Source organism: Schistocerca cancellata, chromosome 2 (genome assembly GCF_023864275.1).
Source record: "Schistocerca cancellata isolate TAMUIC-IGC-003103 chromosome 2, iqSchCanc2.1, whole genome shotgun sequence".
NCBI lineage: Eukaryota > Metazoa > Arthropoda > Insecta > Orthoptera > Acrididae > Schistocerca > Schistocerca cancellata.
In genome coordinates, this window is record NC_064627.1 from 328,739,926 (window position 1) to 328,755,687 (window position 15,762).

A 15,762-nucleotide genomic window follows, 5' to 3' on the forward strand; every position below is an offset into this window, starting at 1 on the left:
ATTTATGTGAATTTTACACATTTTTAAATTTAAGCGTATCAGTAGTGAAAAAAATTATGTTGTATTACAAAGTCCTCTCGTTTTTTTGTGGTAATGTTCAATAATAAGACTATATATTTTACGTAAACATAGTTTTATACTGATTGCTTATTATTTTTGGGGCTTTCAGGGACATTAATATGAAGTGATAGCGGTCTGTAGTTAACATACCTGCAGCCTCTCTGGAGTGCCCATTTCCTTTTCGATATCGACCACAAGAACTTTCTCGAGGTCTACTCCAATCTCATCAGCGACGATGCGTACAAGGCAGCACGGAGGGCTGGCATCGTGGTTGTACAAGATCAGTGGTGCCATTGTTGTCTTCTGCAAAATATAACAGATACTTAGGGAGACCTTTTAAGAGGAGCCATCACTCATTTCACGTTTTGCATTTATTATGTTTAGTTTCAAGGGAGAACAGAAATTACTGTGATGGTTTGTATGTAATTGTACTGCAGTTGTTTGCATATCCGGCCTGGTCGTCTAGTGATACCAAGCGTGACCGAAAACCGAGTGGTCGCGGGATCGAATACCTGTAGAAAAACAGATATTTTCGGTCTGCCTTTACGCTAGCATCCGTCTCTCACTGAAGCCAAGAATGAAACGTGTTTCGGATTCCGTGTTAAACAGTGGGTTCTCCTTTCCCCGGTAACTTAAGCACTCACGAGTCACGAACTGGTGTCCAGTTGAAAGTGCTTGCAAATAGACGATTGAACATTCTTCTCGAGGGCCTCCCAGTCAATCATTCCGTACAAATTTACTTTGCCTTACTATTTATATAGTGCCCCCTGAAGCGTGATATAGCGAACCAACATATATCTAGGAAGAAGTGTAATGACGTAAACACTGTTCTTGGCTGCGACACAACCACGTCAGCCAAACCGACACGAGCATTTCATCACGTGGATGACCCACCAGTCTTCGGAAACTTGCGCGCTGCTCGTTAAGCTGTTCATTAAGCTGCTCATTAGTCCATTACGACCAGATTAGCCAAATACAACCTATCTCCGTATCCAATTTCGAGGAAAGCCCGCTTGTGCAATGGGTAGACTCGGATATAACCCCGTTAGAATTGTTGCGAGGAATGAAAGTTTCACTGCACGTATTTCGCCGGCAGCGGTAGGAGAGATGATTGTGTAATGTAGCTGATTGCCAGTGTCCTGGATTAAATTATAAGCCTCTCCGCAGTGTCTCATAAAGTGAAGGCATGTGACGCTTCTGATAGTGGTCCATCTGTAGGATGGAGACCTTGGTGCTTTTCCTGAGGAGTAAACTGTGTGTCCGCACTGGGTTCCATCACCTCCGTTCACTCATCGCCATACAACATTGCCTCTTGGACTCCGTTGGAGACACTTGCAATGAGGCGTAAGAATGTCTGTGGATTGAGCTGTTATTTTATCTCCGTTGGTTTCAGGTCACGGATAGGTGCGGGCCATCTATTTAAGGAATGTTGTTATCCACAGATGCACACGAAGTCTAGGAGTATCGTCTTTGGTTAGTAATCAATTCGTCACGGCTTAAATTTTGAGTGAAAATCACCATCAATGGCGGCCGACGACTTTAGGCTTAACAAGTCACCCTCATCCAGCCAACGGACTTGTCAAAGATGGCGGAAAAGTACATAGAGGTTCATGGCACTCTTTTGCCATTGGGGTGGGGAAACTGCCCCTAAAGGCAAAGCATCAGGAACGATCAAATTGCATAAAGATGCACAAGGCAATGAAAAAAAAAATGGTTCTAATGGCTCTGAGCACTATGGGACTTAACTGCTGAGGTCATCAGTCCCCTAGAACTTAGAACCACTTAAACCTAACTAACCTAAGGACATCAACCACATCCATGCCCGAGGCAGGTTTCGAACCTGCGACCGTAGCGATCGCGCGGTTTCAGACTATAGCACCTAGAACCGCTCGGCCACTCCGGCCGGCAAGGCAATGCAGATCACTGCATTAAAGACATATAATTCGTATCCACAGGATTGTCGGATGGTTTTCAGTTACTGAAAAATTGTCACGATGGTGTATTAACATTGACAAAAGATTCCGGAATGTCCTACATTCGGACCTCCGCTAGGGGACTTCCAAGAAGCGGTGACCATGAGAAAAGGACAGAATAAACAACGAAACGATAACATACTAAGAGTCGAGGCGTGGAATGTCAGAAGTTTGAACGAGGCGAGGAAGCTAGAAAATCTGAAAAGGGAAATGCAAAGGCTCAATCTAGATGTAGTAGGGGTCAATGAAATGAAGTTGAAAGAAGACAAGAATTTCTGGTCAGACAACTGTAGGGCTATATCAGCAGAAAGCGGTATAATAGGAATAGGTTTCCTTATGAATAGGAAGGCAGAGCAAAGAGCGAGCTATTGGGCACAATTCAGTGATAGGGTTATTCTCATCAGAATCGACTGCAAGCCAGATAGTTCAGGTGCACGTACCGACGTCGCAAGCCGAAGATGAAGAGACAGAGGAAGTATGTGAGCAAATTGAACGGTAATTCAGTACGTAAAGGAACATGAAAATCTAATAATTATGGGGGATTGGAATGACGTCGCAGGGAAAAAGTAGAAGATAAGGCAACAGGAGAAAGTGGGCCTGATAGCAGAAATGAGTCAGGAGGAAGACTAATTGAGTTCTGCAACAAATACAAGTTATAGCGAATACTCTGTTCAAGAATCACAAGAGCAGGAAGTATACTTGGAAAAGGCTGCGACATATAGGAAGATTTCTGTTAGATTACATCATTGTCTGACAGAGATTCCCAAATCAGATACTGGATTGTAAGGCGTAACCAGGAGCATATACAGGGTGGTCCATTGATCATGACCGGGCCAAATATCTCACGAAATAAGCGTCAAACGAAAAACCTACAAAGAACGAAACTTGTCTAACTTGAAGGGGGGAACCAGATGGCACTATGGTTGGCCCGCTAGATGGCGCTGCCATAGGTCAAACGGATATCAACTGCGATTTTTTTAAATAGGAACCCCCATTTTTTATTACGTATTCGTGTAGTACGTAAAGAAAGTAAAAAAGTTGGACCACTTTTTTCGCTTTATGATAGATTGCGCTGTAATAGTCACAAACATATGGCTCACAATTTTAGACGAACAGTTGGTAACAGGTAGGTTTTTTAAATTAAAATACAGAGCGTAGGTACATTTCAACATTTTATTTCGGTTGTTCCCATATGATGCATGTACCTTTGTGAACTTATCATTTCTGACAACGCATGCTGTTACAACGTGATTACCTGTAAATACCACATTAATGCAATAAATGCTCGTAATGATGTCCGTCAACCTCATTGCATTTGGTAATACGTGTAACGATATTACCCTCTCAACAGCGAGAGGTTCGCCTTCGTAATGTTCGCATATGCATTGACAATGCGCTGACGCATGTTGTCAGGCGTTGTCGGTGGATCACGATAGCAAATATCCTTCAACTTTCCCCACAGAAAGAAATCCGGGTACGTCAGATCCGGTGAACGTGCGGGCCATGATACGGTGCTTCGACGACCAATCCACCTGTCATGAAATGTGCTATTCAATACCGCTTCAACCGCACGCGGGCTATGTGACGGACATCCATCGTGTTCAAAATGTTCAAATGAGTGTTAAATCTTATGGAACTTAACTGCTAAGGTCATCAGTCCCTAAGCTTACACACTACTTAATCTAAATTATCCTAAGGACAAACACACACACCCATGCCCGAGGGAGGACTCGAACCTCCACCCGGACCAGCCGCACAGTCCATGACTGCAGCGACTGAGACCGCTCGGCTATTCCTGCGCGGCTAATCCATCGTGTTGGAAGTACATCGCCATTCAGTCATGTCGCGAAACATCTTGTAGTAACATTGGTAGAACATTACGTAGGAAATCAGCATACATTGCACCATTTAGATTGCCATCGATAAAATGGAGGCCAATTATCCTTCCTCCCATAATGTCGCACCATACATTAACCCGTCAAGGTCGCTGATGTTCCACTTGTCGCAGCCATCGTGGATTTTCCGTTGCCCAAGTGCATATTATGCCGGTTTACGTTACGGCTGTTGGTGAATCACGCTTCGTCGCTAAATAGAACGCGTGCAAAAAATCTGTCATCGTCCCGTAATTTCTCTTGCGCCCAGTGAAAGAACTGTACACAACGTTCAAAGTCGTCGCCATGCAATTCCTGGTGCATAGATATATGGTACAGGTGCAATCGATGTTGATGTAGTGTTCTCAGCATCAACGTTTTTGAGATTCCCAATTCTCACGCAAATTGTCTGCTACTGATGTGCGGATTAGCCGCGACAGCAGCTAAAACACCTACTTGGGCATCATCATTTGTTGCTGGTCGTGGTTGTCGTTTCACATGTGGCTGAACACTTCCTGTTTCCTTAAATAACGTAACGTTTTGGCGAACGGTCCGGGCACTTGGATGATGTCGTCAAGGGTACAGAACAGCATACATAGCACACCCCCGTTGGGCATTCTGATCACAATAGCCACATATCAACATGATATCGATCTTTTCCATTTTTACACGGGTAATGTATCACGAAACAAATACCGTCCGCACAGGCGGAATTTTACATGATACCACGTACTTATACGTTTGTGAGTATTACAGCGCCATCTATCACAAAGCAAAAAAAGTGGTCCAACTTAAACATTTATATTTCTTTACGTACTACACGAATATGTAATAAAAATGGAGGTTTCTATTTTTTAAAAAAACGCAGTTGATATCCGTTTGACCTATGGTTCAAAAAATGGTTCAAATGGCTCTGAGCACTATGGGACTCAACATCTTAGGTCATAAGTCCCCTAGAACGTAGAACTACTTAAACCTAACTAACCTAAGGACATCACACACACCCATGCCCGAGGCACGATTCGAACCTGCGACCGTAGCAGTCTCGCGGTTCCGGACTGCAGCGCCAGAACCGCACGACCACCGCGGCCGGCGTTTGACCTATGGCAGCGCCATCTAGCGGCCAACCGTAGTGCCATCTGGTTTCCCCCTTCAAGCTAGACGAGTTTCGTTCTTTGTAGTTTTTTTTTTCATTTGATGCTTATTTCGTGAGATATTTGCCCCGGTCACTATCAATGGACCACCATGTATATACTCAGATCCGAATTTAGTAATGATAAAGAGTAGGCTGAAATCTAAGACACTAGTCAGGAAGACACAGTGAACAAAGAAGTGGGACACGAAACTACGAAGAAATGAAGAGACAAGTTGAAGTTTTCTGAGGTTACAGACACTGCAATAATGAATAGCGCAACTGCGAAGAAACTGTAGATAATAGCTGAAATACTTCATCTGATCGATGAAGAAAGGAAGTACAAAAATATTAAAAACAAGGGTGGTAGCATTTAGAGTGCAATGGGAATTTCACAGTTAAATGAAGAGCAGAGAGCAGACAGGTAGAAAGAGTACACTGAAGTCCTCAATAAGAGGGAACACTTCTCTGATTATATAACAGGAGAAGAAACAGGAGTCAATATAGAAGAGATAGGGGATCCAGTATTAGAGTTGGGATTTTAAAAGAGATTAGGAAGACATTAAATCAAGTACGGCAGAAGGGATACCTAATATTCGGTGGGAATTTCTAAAATCTTTGGGGGACGTTGCAATACAATGACTGTTAACGTTGGTGTGTAGAATATGTGAGACTAAGCGAACTACCGTCAGGAAACGTCGTGCACACAATTCCGGAAATAGCAAAAGCTGCCAAATTCTAGAATTATCTCATAATCAGCTTAAAAGTTCATGCATCCATATTGCTGACAAGAATAATGTAAAGAAGAATGGAAGAAAAAATTGAGGATGTATTAGATGACCATCAGTTGGCTTTAGAAAAGGTAAAGGACCAGAGAGGCAGTTCTGACGTTGCGACTGATAATCGAAGCAATACAGAAGAAAAATCAAGAAAAGTTCATGGGATATGTAGACTTGGAAAAGCGCTTGACAATGTAAAATAGTGGAGGATATTCGAAATTTTTAGAAAAATAGTGGTAAGCTATAAGATATCTGGACGATATAAAATATGCACTAGAACCGAGAGGGAACAAAGGACTGGAAGACGAAAAACAAGTGCTCGGACCAAAGAGTGTATAGGACACGAGTTTGCAACCTCGGTCTAGGGATATATTCATTGATTCATAATCAAAACGTCTTCGGTCCCGGGTTCGCATTCCGTTGCTGTTTAAATTTTGATTAATAATCAGCATTGGTGGCCGAAGACTTCCGGCATAATAAGTCACCCTCATTCTGCCAACGGCCTTGTCAAAGACGGTGGAGGAGCGGACGGATGTTCAGGGAACTCTCTTGTCCTAGGGGTGGGAAACTGCACCGAAAGGCGGAAGAATCAGCAATGATCAACGGGATGACGATTCAGAAGGCAATGGAAACCACTGCATTAAAGACACGTAACGTGTATCCACAGGGCATGTGGCCTGTAATTGAAGAAGTATCATAATGATCTCTCCATAGGCAAAAGATTCCGGAATAGGCCCCCATTCGGATCTCCGGGAGGGGACTGCCAAGGGGGAGGTTACCATGAAGAAAAGATTGCATAATCAATTGAAATAATAACATTCTACGAGTCGTGGCGTGGAATGTCAGAAGCTTGACGTGGTAGGGAAATTAGAAAATCTGAAAAGTGAAATGCAAAGACTCAAGCCCTATATTGAAGTGGGCAGCAGCAGTAATTGATATCACGGGAGAAGGATTCATTATGAATAGGAAGGTAAGGCAGAGAGTACGCTACTGTAAACAGTTCAGTGACAGGGTTGTTCTTATCAGAATCGACAGCAACCCAACACCGACAACAATAGTTCAGGTGTACACACCGACGGCGCAAGCTGAAGATCAAGCGATTGAGAAAGTGTATGAGGACATTGCGAGGGTAATACAGTACGTAAAGGGAGATGAAAATCAAATAGTCATGGGGGACTGGAGTGCAGTTGTAAGGGAAGGAGTAGAAGAAAAGATTACAGGTGACTATGGGCTTGGGACAAGGAATGGGAGAGGAGAAAGACTTATTGAGTCCTGTAACAAGTTTCAGCTAGAAATAGCGAATACTTTGTTCAAGAAGTATAAGAGGTGGTACTTGGAAAAGGCCGTGTAATACTGGGAAATTTCAGTTAGATTACATCATAGGCAGAAGAGATTCCGAAATCAGATACTGGATTGTAAGGCGTGCCCATGAGCAGATATAGATTCAAATCACAGTACAGTAATGGTGAAGAGTAGGCTGAAGTTTAAGACACTAGTCAGGAAGAATCAATACGCAAATAAGAGAGGAATAGCTCAGTAAGCAGTACAGTTGAAGAGGAATGGACATCTCTAAAAAGGGCCATCACAGAAGTTGGGAAGGAAAACGTAGGTACAAAGAAGGTAACTGCGAAGAAACCATGGGTAACAGAAGAAATAATTCAACTGATCAATGAAAGAAGGAAGTACAAAAATGTTCCGGGAAACTGAGAAATACAGAAATACAAGTCGATGAGGAATGAAATAAATAGTATGTGCAGGGAAGCTAAGACGAAAAGGCAGCAGGAAATATATGAAGATGTCGAAAAAGAAATGACTGTCGGAAAGACAGACTCAGCATATAGGAAAGTTAAAACAAACTTCGGTGACATTAGAAGCAAGTATGACAACATTAAGAGTGGTACGGGAATTCCACTGTTAAATGCAGAGGAGACAGGGGATAGGTGGAAAGAATATATTGAAAGCCTCTATGAGTGGGAAGATTTGTCTGATGTGGTAGAAGAAGAAACAGGAGTCGAACAAGAAGATATATGGTATCCAGTATTAGAATCAGAATTTAAAAAAGCTGTGGAGGACTTAAGATCAAATAAGGCAGAAGGAATGGAAAACATTCCATCAGAATTTCTAAAATAATTGGGGGAAGCGGTAACAAAACGACTATTCACGTTGGTGTGTAGATTGTATGAGTCTGGCGATATACCATTTGAACTTCGGAGAAGCATCATCCACACAATTCCGACGACGGCAAGAGCTGACAAGTGCGAGAATTATCGCACAATCAGCTTAACAGCTCATGCATCGAAGCTGCTTACAAGAATAATATACAGAAGAATGGAAAAGAAAATTGAGAATGCGCTAGGTGACGATCGGTTTGGCTTTAGGAAAAGTAAAGGCACAAGAGAGGCAAGAAGGGTGTAAGACAAGGCTGTAGCCTTTCGCCCCTACTCTTCAATCTGTACATCGAGGAAGCAATGATGGAAATAAAAGAAAGGTTCAGGAGTGGAATTAAAATTCAAGGTGAAAGGATATCAATGATACGATTCGCTGATGACATTGCTATACTGATTGAAAGTGAAGAAGAATTACATGATCTGCTTAATGGAATGGACAGTCTAATGACTACAGAGCATGATTTGAGAGTAAATCGAAGAAAGACGAAAGTAATGAGAAACAGTAGAAATGAGAGCACGATAAAGTTACGACGAAGTGCTACGACGAATGTTGAAAATTTGGTGGACTGATAAGGTAAGGAATGAAGAGGTTCTGCGCAGAATCGGAGAGGAAAGGAACATGTGGAAACACTGATAAGCAGAAGGAATATGATGATAGGACATCTGTTAAGATATGATGGAATGACTTCCATCGTATGATAGGGAGCTGTAGAGGGCAAAAACTGTAGAGGAAGACAGAGACTGGAATACATCCAATAACAAATAATAGAGGAGTAACCGTGGCTTAGGTGTACCCATGGTCTAAACAGTTTTGTTTAAATAACTTCATGTATGTATAACTAGTATGTATTTGGAATGTGTAACATTATTGTTTATAATAAAGGTTTTATAAAATAGCCTGCTTTCGGCCGGTGAGCGGCGAGGACGTCTTGTTTACGTCCCGTCCGCAGAGTCGCGGTCCCGTCCGCAGAGTCGCGAGCGCGCGTAGTTTGTTTACTTCCTCGCCGCAGCTAATACTCGCGTCCGTTAACACTGAGTCGCCATGGCTCATTCGTACAGAAAAGCTACCATCAAGATCAGCTTCCAGCCCGACTACGCCCGACCACGAGCCTTTGAAGTCGAACGATTCATCCGTGACGAAGTTCAAATACCAACACAGCACATCATCGGTATCCATACCAACACAGCACATCATCGGTATCCACCTATCCATCACCAGCAGCGTCGTTTACGTCAAGATGGTCGATGACGAGTTATGTCACGCAGTTGTGAACAGATGCGCGAACACTCTCAAGTTCAAACACTCCGATGGTCACATCGGAGTGGTTACTGTTGACCATGCTGGACTAGGATTACGCACACTAAGAGTCTTCGAACTCCCTTTCGAAGTACCACCGGACGTCGTTACCTCAGCTTTCCGCCCTTATGGGACGGTAATTAGCCACGTGGCCGAAAAATGGAACACCTTCGAGACGTACCAAGTCCTCAACGGCGTCCGACAAGTGAAAATTGAATTAAAGAAACATGTGCCGTCCTACTTAGTCATAGGTGGCTGTCGAGCAATAATAATGTACGACGGCCAACCTCGTACTTGTTCTGGTTGCGGCCAGGAGGGTCATGTGCGCTCGGCGTGTATTCAACGTCGGGTTACACAACTTCCATTGCATGACACGACGCCACCTCCTACGCTCACGGCCCTCCCCCTCAATTACGCAGAGGTGACACGATCGACCGTCATGACAGACGACAACCCCCCCGGAAGACAGGAAGCGTTAGAATGCGCACCTGTCGCCGGTCCTGGATTGACCAACACCATTACGGTGTATGCAGGGGTTGAAGAACCCCGCCCATCGACTCCACATGAAGATTCGGACGAGAGAATGGAACTCGACGCTAGGGTTGTACCGACCTCTGCTTTTCTTCCTGAGGGGGATGCTATACGGGAACCACAAACTCTTTCGGACACAGAAACCCACGTCCGCAAACAAAGGTCACCGAGAAAACATAAAAAGCGACGTCGCACACCCTCAGACGATTGCCTCCAGCGGACGTCTTCTCCAGTTGACGACCGGACGGCCGACGAAACGCCGAGGGGAATGGATGACACGAGATCGCCCTCCCCTGTCACTTTGTCTGATTTTGACAAACCCGATTCCGCTCCCTCGGACAAACGGATGGCCAGCACAGCGCCCGCCGTTGGTACGCAACCGGACACAACTGCGGATTCACCCTTAGTCACTCAGCCCACAAGTGTTCGACCGCAGCCACCGCTGACATTGAAGACGATTCTATGGCCGCTGTGGTGGGTCTCTCCTCCCACACCTCGGCCCCTCCCGAGTAGCAACAGATGACGGCGCGGACGCGGCCAGCAGATCACAGGCCCCACCTTTTACGGCGACACTGACGGCAGCCCCCACCGCAGGAGACGATCTACAAACCTATCGCTTAACGACCATCAACATTAACACCATTCGGACACGTACGAAGTTGTCGCTGCTCCAAGACATGCTCAATGCAGCAGACATTGACATTGTCTTTCTCCAAGAAGTCTTCGTCGCCAATTTCCCGGGTATGTGTGGTTATACGGCTCATGTGTCCCACGCATCGCCAACTAACAGTGGAGTCGCCATTCTCCTCAGAGAGGGCCTCGAGGCGGACGAAGTCCGATATCTCCCCGACGCTAGAGGAATGGCCGTAACGGTGCAAGGCGTCCGGTTTATCAATGTGTACGCCCCTTCCGGAACGAATCGCCGTCGTGACCGATCGCTCTTCTTCGCAGAAGGAATAGCACCGCTTTTTCAGGGCAGGCACGATGCCTTGATATTAGGGGGCGATTTCAATTGCACCCAAGCACCTAAAGATCAGCTGCCACGCCATTCACCGTGCCCCGAACTTGGGACACTCATCGGCGATCTCCAGCTAGTAGATACATGGGAACATGTCCGAGGAAATAGACCGGGATACACCCATTTCACGAGTCACTCGTCTAGTCTCATCGATAGGATTTACGTCTCCCGTTCTCTCACGGCAACGGTGAGTGACGCGGAGGTGTGGCCAGTAGCCTTTTCTGATCACGAGGCCTATATTTGTGCCGTCACCCTTCGTCGCCAACGGGTGTGGCGCAGCCGACATCCCTGGAAATTAAACCTTGCTCATCTCGCTTCTCCGGATTGTCGACGCGCCATCGAAGACACGTGGAGTTTGTGCGTCCGCCGCCTCCCAACGTATCCTACGTCGATTAGTTGGTGGTTAACCTGCGCCAAGCCGGCCCTACGGCGAACCTTTATTACGTATGGTCGTGAGATTGCTGCTTGGAGGCGGCAGACCCTTGATTTTTATTTCACCGTCCTTCGCGAATGCGCCTCCTTGCCACCCACACCGGAACGACAGCTGACAGTTCAGCGTGCGAAAGCACAGATCGTAGCCCATATGCGCCGACACCTCGAAGGGACGATCGTCCGAGCGCGGACACAAGACAGACTCGCAACGGAACGACCCATCATGTACCACGTCATCCGAGAACGTACACTGCGAAGACGGGCGCTGATACATGCCATCACCACTGAGGACGGCCATCATCACACCACACAACGCGATATTGCTGCAGCCTTCTTCGACCATTACGCACGACTTTATTCTGCTCAATGTTCCGACCCGACGACGGTGACAGCAGTCCCACAACTGGTTTACGGCATTGTCCCACAGGATTTACAAACTGACTTATTGAACGACATTACGGAAGACGAAGTTATCGACGCCATCGGTAAAGGAGCGGCGAATAAGTCTCCTGGCCCCGACGGGCTCCCTGTGGAGTTTTATAGAACTTTCCAGTATTTACTGGCTCCCAAGTTAACAGACATCTGTCGGGAGCCTATGTCCCCCGCGGTGCCGCTCCCTGCGACCTTCGTAGAAGGAATAATTATACCGGTTCACAAGCCTAAAGGTGGGGCTCGCATACAAGATTACCGCCCGCTAACACTCGTCAACTGCGACATGTTCACCAGACTATTAGCAAACCGTCTACGACCGACCCTACCTTACGTCATCTCGCCAGATCAGACTTCCCTAGGGGGTATCAACAACATCCACACCGCACTGTGTCGATACCGTGACTTAATAGCCCTAGCCAGGGCACGCCGCATCCCGGGAGCGCTGGCATCGCTAGATTTTAGCCAAGCTTTTGATCGAGTGGATCACGCGTACCTAACGTCCGTTCTCCAGCACATGCAGTACCCACAGCAATTCACAGACGTCGTGATGCGCCTACTCCGAGGGGCGACTTCCACAGTGCTCGTTAACGGGCGTCTCTCGCAGTCTCTCCCGATTTTCCGCTCCGTCCGTCAAGGCTGCCCCTTATCGACGTTACTATATGCTCTGGCACTGGAACCGCTCCTCTGTGGTCTCCGTCAACGCCTCACAGGTCTTCCCCTACGTGACGTCACATTTCGCTGTACAGCATATGCAGACGACCTGGATCTCGTGTTCCGCAATCGCGACGATGTCAACAGAGCGCTAGAATGGATTACCACGTACGGTGTGGCTTCCGGCAGCTGTCTCAACGTCGCCAAATCGGTCGCCATGGCCATAGGAGACGGGTTGACCCCAGCGTGTGTCGAGCCCCTACAGCTTCGTGGCACTATCAAATGTCTCGGAATAGAGTTTCACGACGACATACGGCGCACCGCGGCTCTTAACTACCGCCGCTTATTACAACAAATTCGGGTCCAGATCTTCAACCTTCGTCTGCGGACCCTCGACATTCTCCAAAGGACACACTTCGTCAATGTTTACCTCGCATCGCGCCTTCCACACATAGCGCGTGTTCTCCCAATACCGTTACTGATGGCTCGACGTCTATTAGCGGCATTCGGAGCCTACGTCAGTACAGGCATGCTCTTCAAAGTCAGTTATGAGTCACTGACCCTTCCCCCAGAAAGGAGAGGTCTTGGTCTAGTCCATGTCCACGACAGAGCTGTGGCCCTGTATGTCAGCTCACACATCAAGCTGTGGCGCCACCACCCGGAATGTTTGACAGGTTTGCTGTTGGAGTCCTTAGCTCCGCCCTCCATTATGCCCCCACTGACGACGCAAGACATACCTCCACCCTTCTACTACTTCGGGAACTTTTACATTGAACACAGCTATGTCCGTATCGCAGTACCACCGACGAAACAGGCGTCGGCGCGGGATATATATCATGTCCTACAGCAGAGGCGCCCACCAAACATCGTGGAGACCAAAAGCCCTCAGGTTAATTGGAAGGTGGTGTGGAAGACGATTCACGCGATTCCACTGGACACAGCCGTCCGATCCACATGGTACATCACAGTCAATGGTAAACAGATCACCCGATCACGTCTCCACAAGATAAACATGGCGGAATCGCCTCTCTGCGTAGACTGCGGGATACCAGACACGGACGAACACCGTCTCACATGTGGCGCGGCAGAAGACGTATGGCGCTTGGTGCGACAAATTTTGTCGTATTTTCTACGAGTGACTCCGGCACACATTACACCTCGGTTTCTACTATTTCCGGATCAACAGTATTTCCCGCGCGCCAAGGCCAACTCTTTCACGTGGATCAGTGCGCATGCGGTACACTACTTATTTCAAGATGGACCTAAAGGTGTATTAGACTTTTGGAACTACCTACAAGAACGTCATTGCAAGATCGTACGGAACCCAAAATACAGACAGTATTTTTCTAATTACTTAGGGAGTGCCCTACGCGACCCTCCACGCAGCTGGATCATCGACAGGTAGGAGAAGATACCCATTGAGTGAGCTGACATGACTAAGTTCGATTCTCGGTGGAACAACATGATATACGTGAAGACGTACCTGGATGATGAAGCGTACGGAGAGTAGCGACACACCCTTTTGCATCCTGTATGAATACCTTTTTTTTTCGTTTTCCCCATATACATTACCTCGGTGTAGGAACGTGCCGAGATATGTTTTCTTTTTCTCAGAGCACGATGCGGTGCTAGATACGTATATGTTTGTTGTGATATAAAATAAAACCACATTAAGAATGTCTTAAAGACAGTAAATAAAAATAAATAAATAAATAAATAATAATTCCCACAAAAGATTTCCCTTTCCCATCCCTGATTCCTTGACGGACGAGGGAGACACTGCGACCAGGCCTCGGGTTACGACCCCTGATCGCTCTGCCTTCCCCGCCCTCCCCCACCACATTAAAAAAAAATAGAAAAATCTTGATTGATGCTTAATATTTTCTTTATCTAAAAAATAAAATAAAATAAAATAAAAAGTAAAAATAATGGTCTAGGGGTACCGTCTTTGATTCATAATCAAAACGCCTTCGGTCCCGGGTTCGATCCCCGCCACTGCCTAATTTTTGATAAATAATCAGCATTGGCGGCCGAAGACTTCCGGCATAAGAAGTCAGCCTCATTCTGCCAACGGCCTTGTCAAGGAGTGCGGAGGAGCGGATAGAGGTTCAGGGCACTCTCTTGTCCTAGGGGTGGGAAATTGCCCCTAAAGGCGGAAGAATCAGCAATGATCAACGACATGAGGATGCAGAAGGCAATGGAAACCACTGCATTAAAGACACGTAAAGTGTATCCACAGGACATGTGGCCTGTAATTGAAGATGTGTCATGTTGATCTCACCATTGGCAAAAGATTCTGGAATAGTCCCCCATTCAGATATCCGGGAGGGGACTGCCAAGGGGGAGGTTACCATGAGAAAAAGATTGAATAATCAACGAAAGGATAACGTTCTACGAGTCGGGGCGTGGAATGTCAGAAGCTTGAACATGGTAGGGAAACTAGAAAATCTGAAAAGGGTAATGCAAAGACTCAATCTAGATACTGTAGGGGTCACTGAAGTGGAAGGAAGACAAGAATTTTTGGTCGGATGAGTATCGGGTAATATCAACATCAGCAGAAAATGGTATAACAGGTGTAGGATTCGTTATGAATAGGAAGGTAGGGCAGAGGGTGTGTTACTGTGGACAGGTCAGCGACCGGGTTGTTCTTATCAGAATCGACAGCAGACCAACACTGGCAACGATAGTTCAGGTATACATGACGACGTCGCAAGCAGAAGATGAACAGATAGAGAAAGTGTATGAGGATATTGAAAGGGTAATGCAGTATGTAAAGAGGGACGAAAATCTAATAGTCGTGGGCGACTGGAATGCAGTTGTAGGGGAAGGAGTAGAAGAAAAGGTTACAGGAGAATATGGGCTTGGGACAAGGAATGAAAGAGGAGAAAGACTAATTGAGTTTGAAACGTCTCCTTAGAAAAATTATATACGACTGTGCTTAAACTGACACACAATATTTTTTAGCGCAACGCAATCTGACTTTCAGAAATCCCTACAAAGGAATGGCCCTGACTAACATTAACCTGTACCTTACCTCACAAAAATCTTCGTTACTCAAGCTACTGCAATACAGCGAGCGCCACTACTGCCAGCTAAATAAAAGATTCAAACTACAGAAAGCACTAACTACTGATAGGTATAGTTATCAAATGAAAGATGTTAATAGAGAAAAAACAATGTATTTACTTTAATAGTTTCAAAAGTCATAATGTATGTAGTAGTTCATGATATCCAGTATTACAAATTTCAAAACTCCGCCATCTCTCTCCTCACATCCACCACCGCTGGCGGCTCACCTCCAACTGCGCAACGCTACGCGCTGTTAACATCCAGCTGCCCAACACTACAATGGCGAGTATTACAACAATGCCAACCAGCCACAGACTGCACACAGCACAGCCAGTGATTTTCATACAGA

At 46.0% G+C, this 15,762-nt stretch overlaps 1 protein-coding gene across 1 annotated transcript in view; it reads right to left on the reverse strand.

Moving 5' to 3' along the window:
* LOC126161705 (glutathione S-transferase 1-1-like) overlaps positions 1-15,762 on the reverse strand; it is a 67,621-nt gene that overhangs the window by 14,025 nt on the left and 37,834 nt on the right. The window contains exon 2 of the mRNA XM_049917730.1: positions 211-363. Within this exon, the coding sequence (XP_049773687.1) occupies positions 211-354 (144 nt within the window). The 5' untranslated portion in view covers positions 355-363. The remainder of the gene's footprint in view (positions 1-210; positions 364-15,762) is intronic.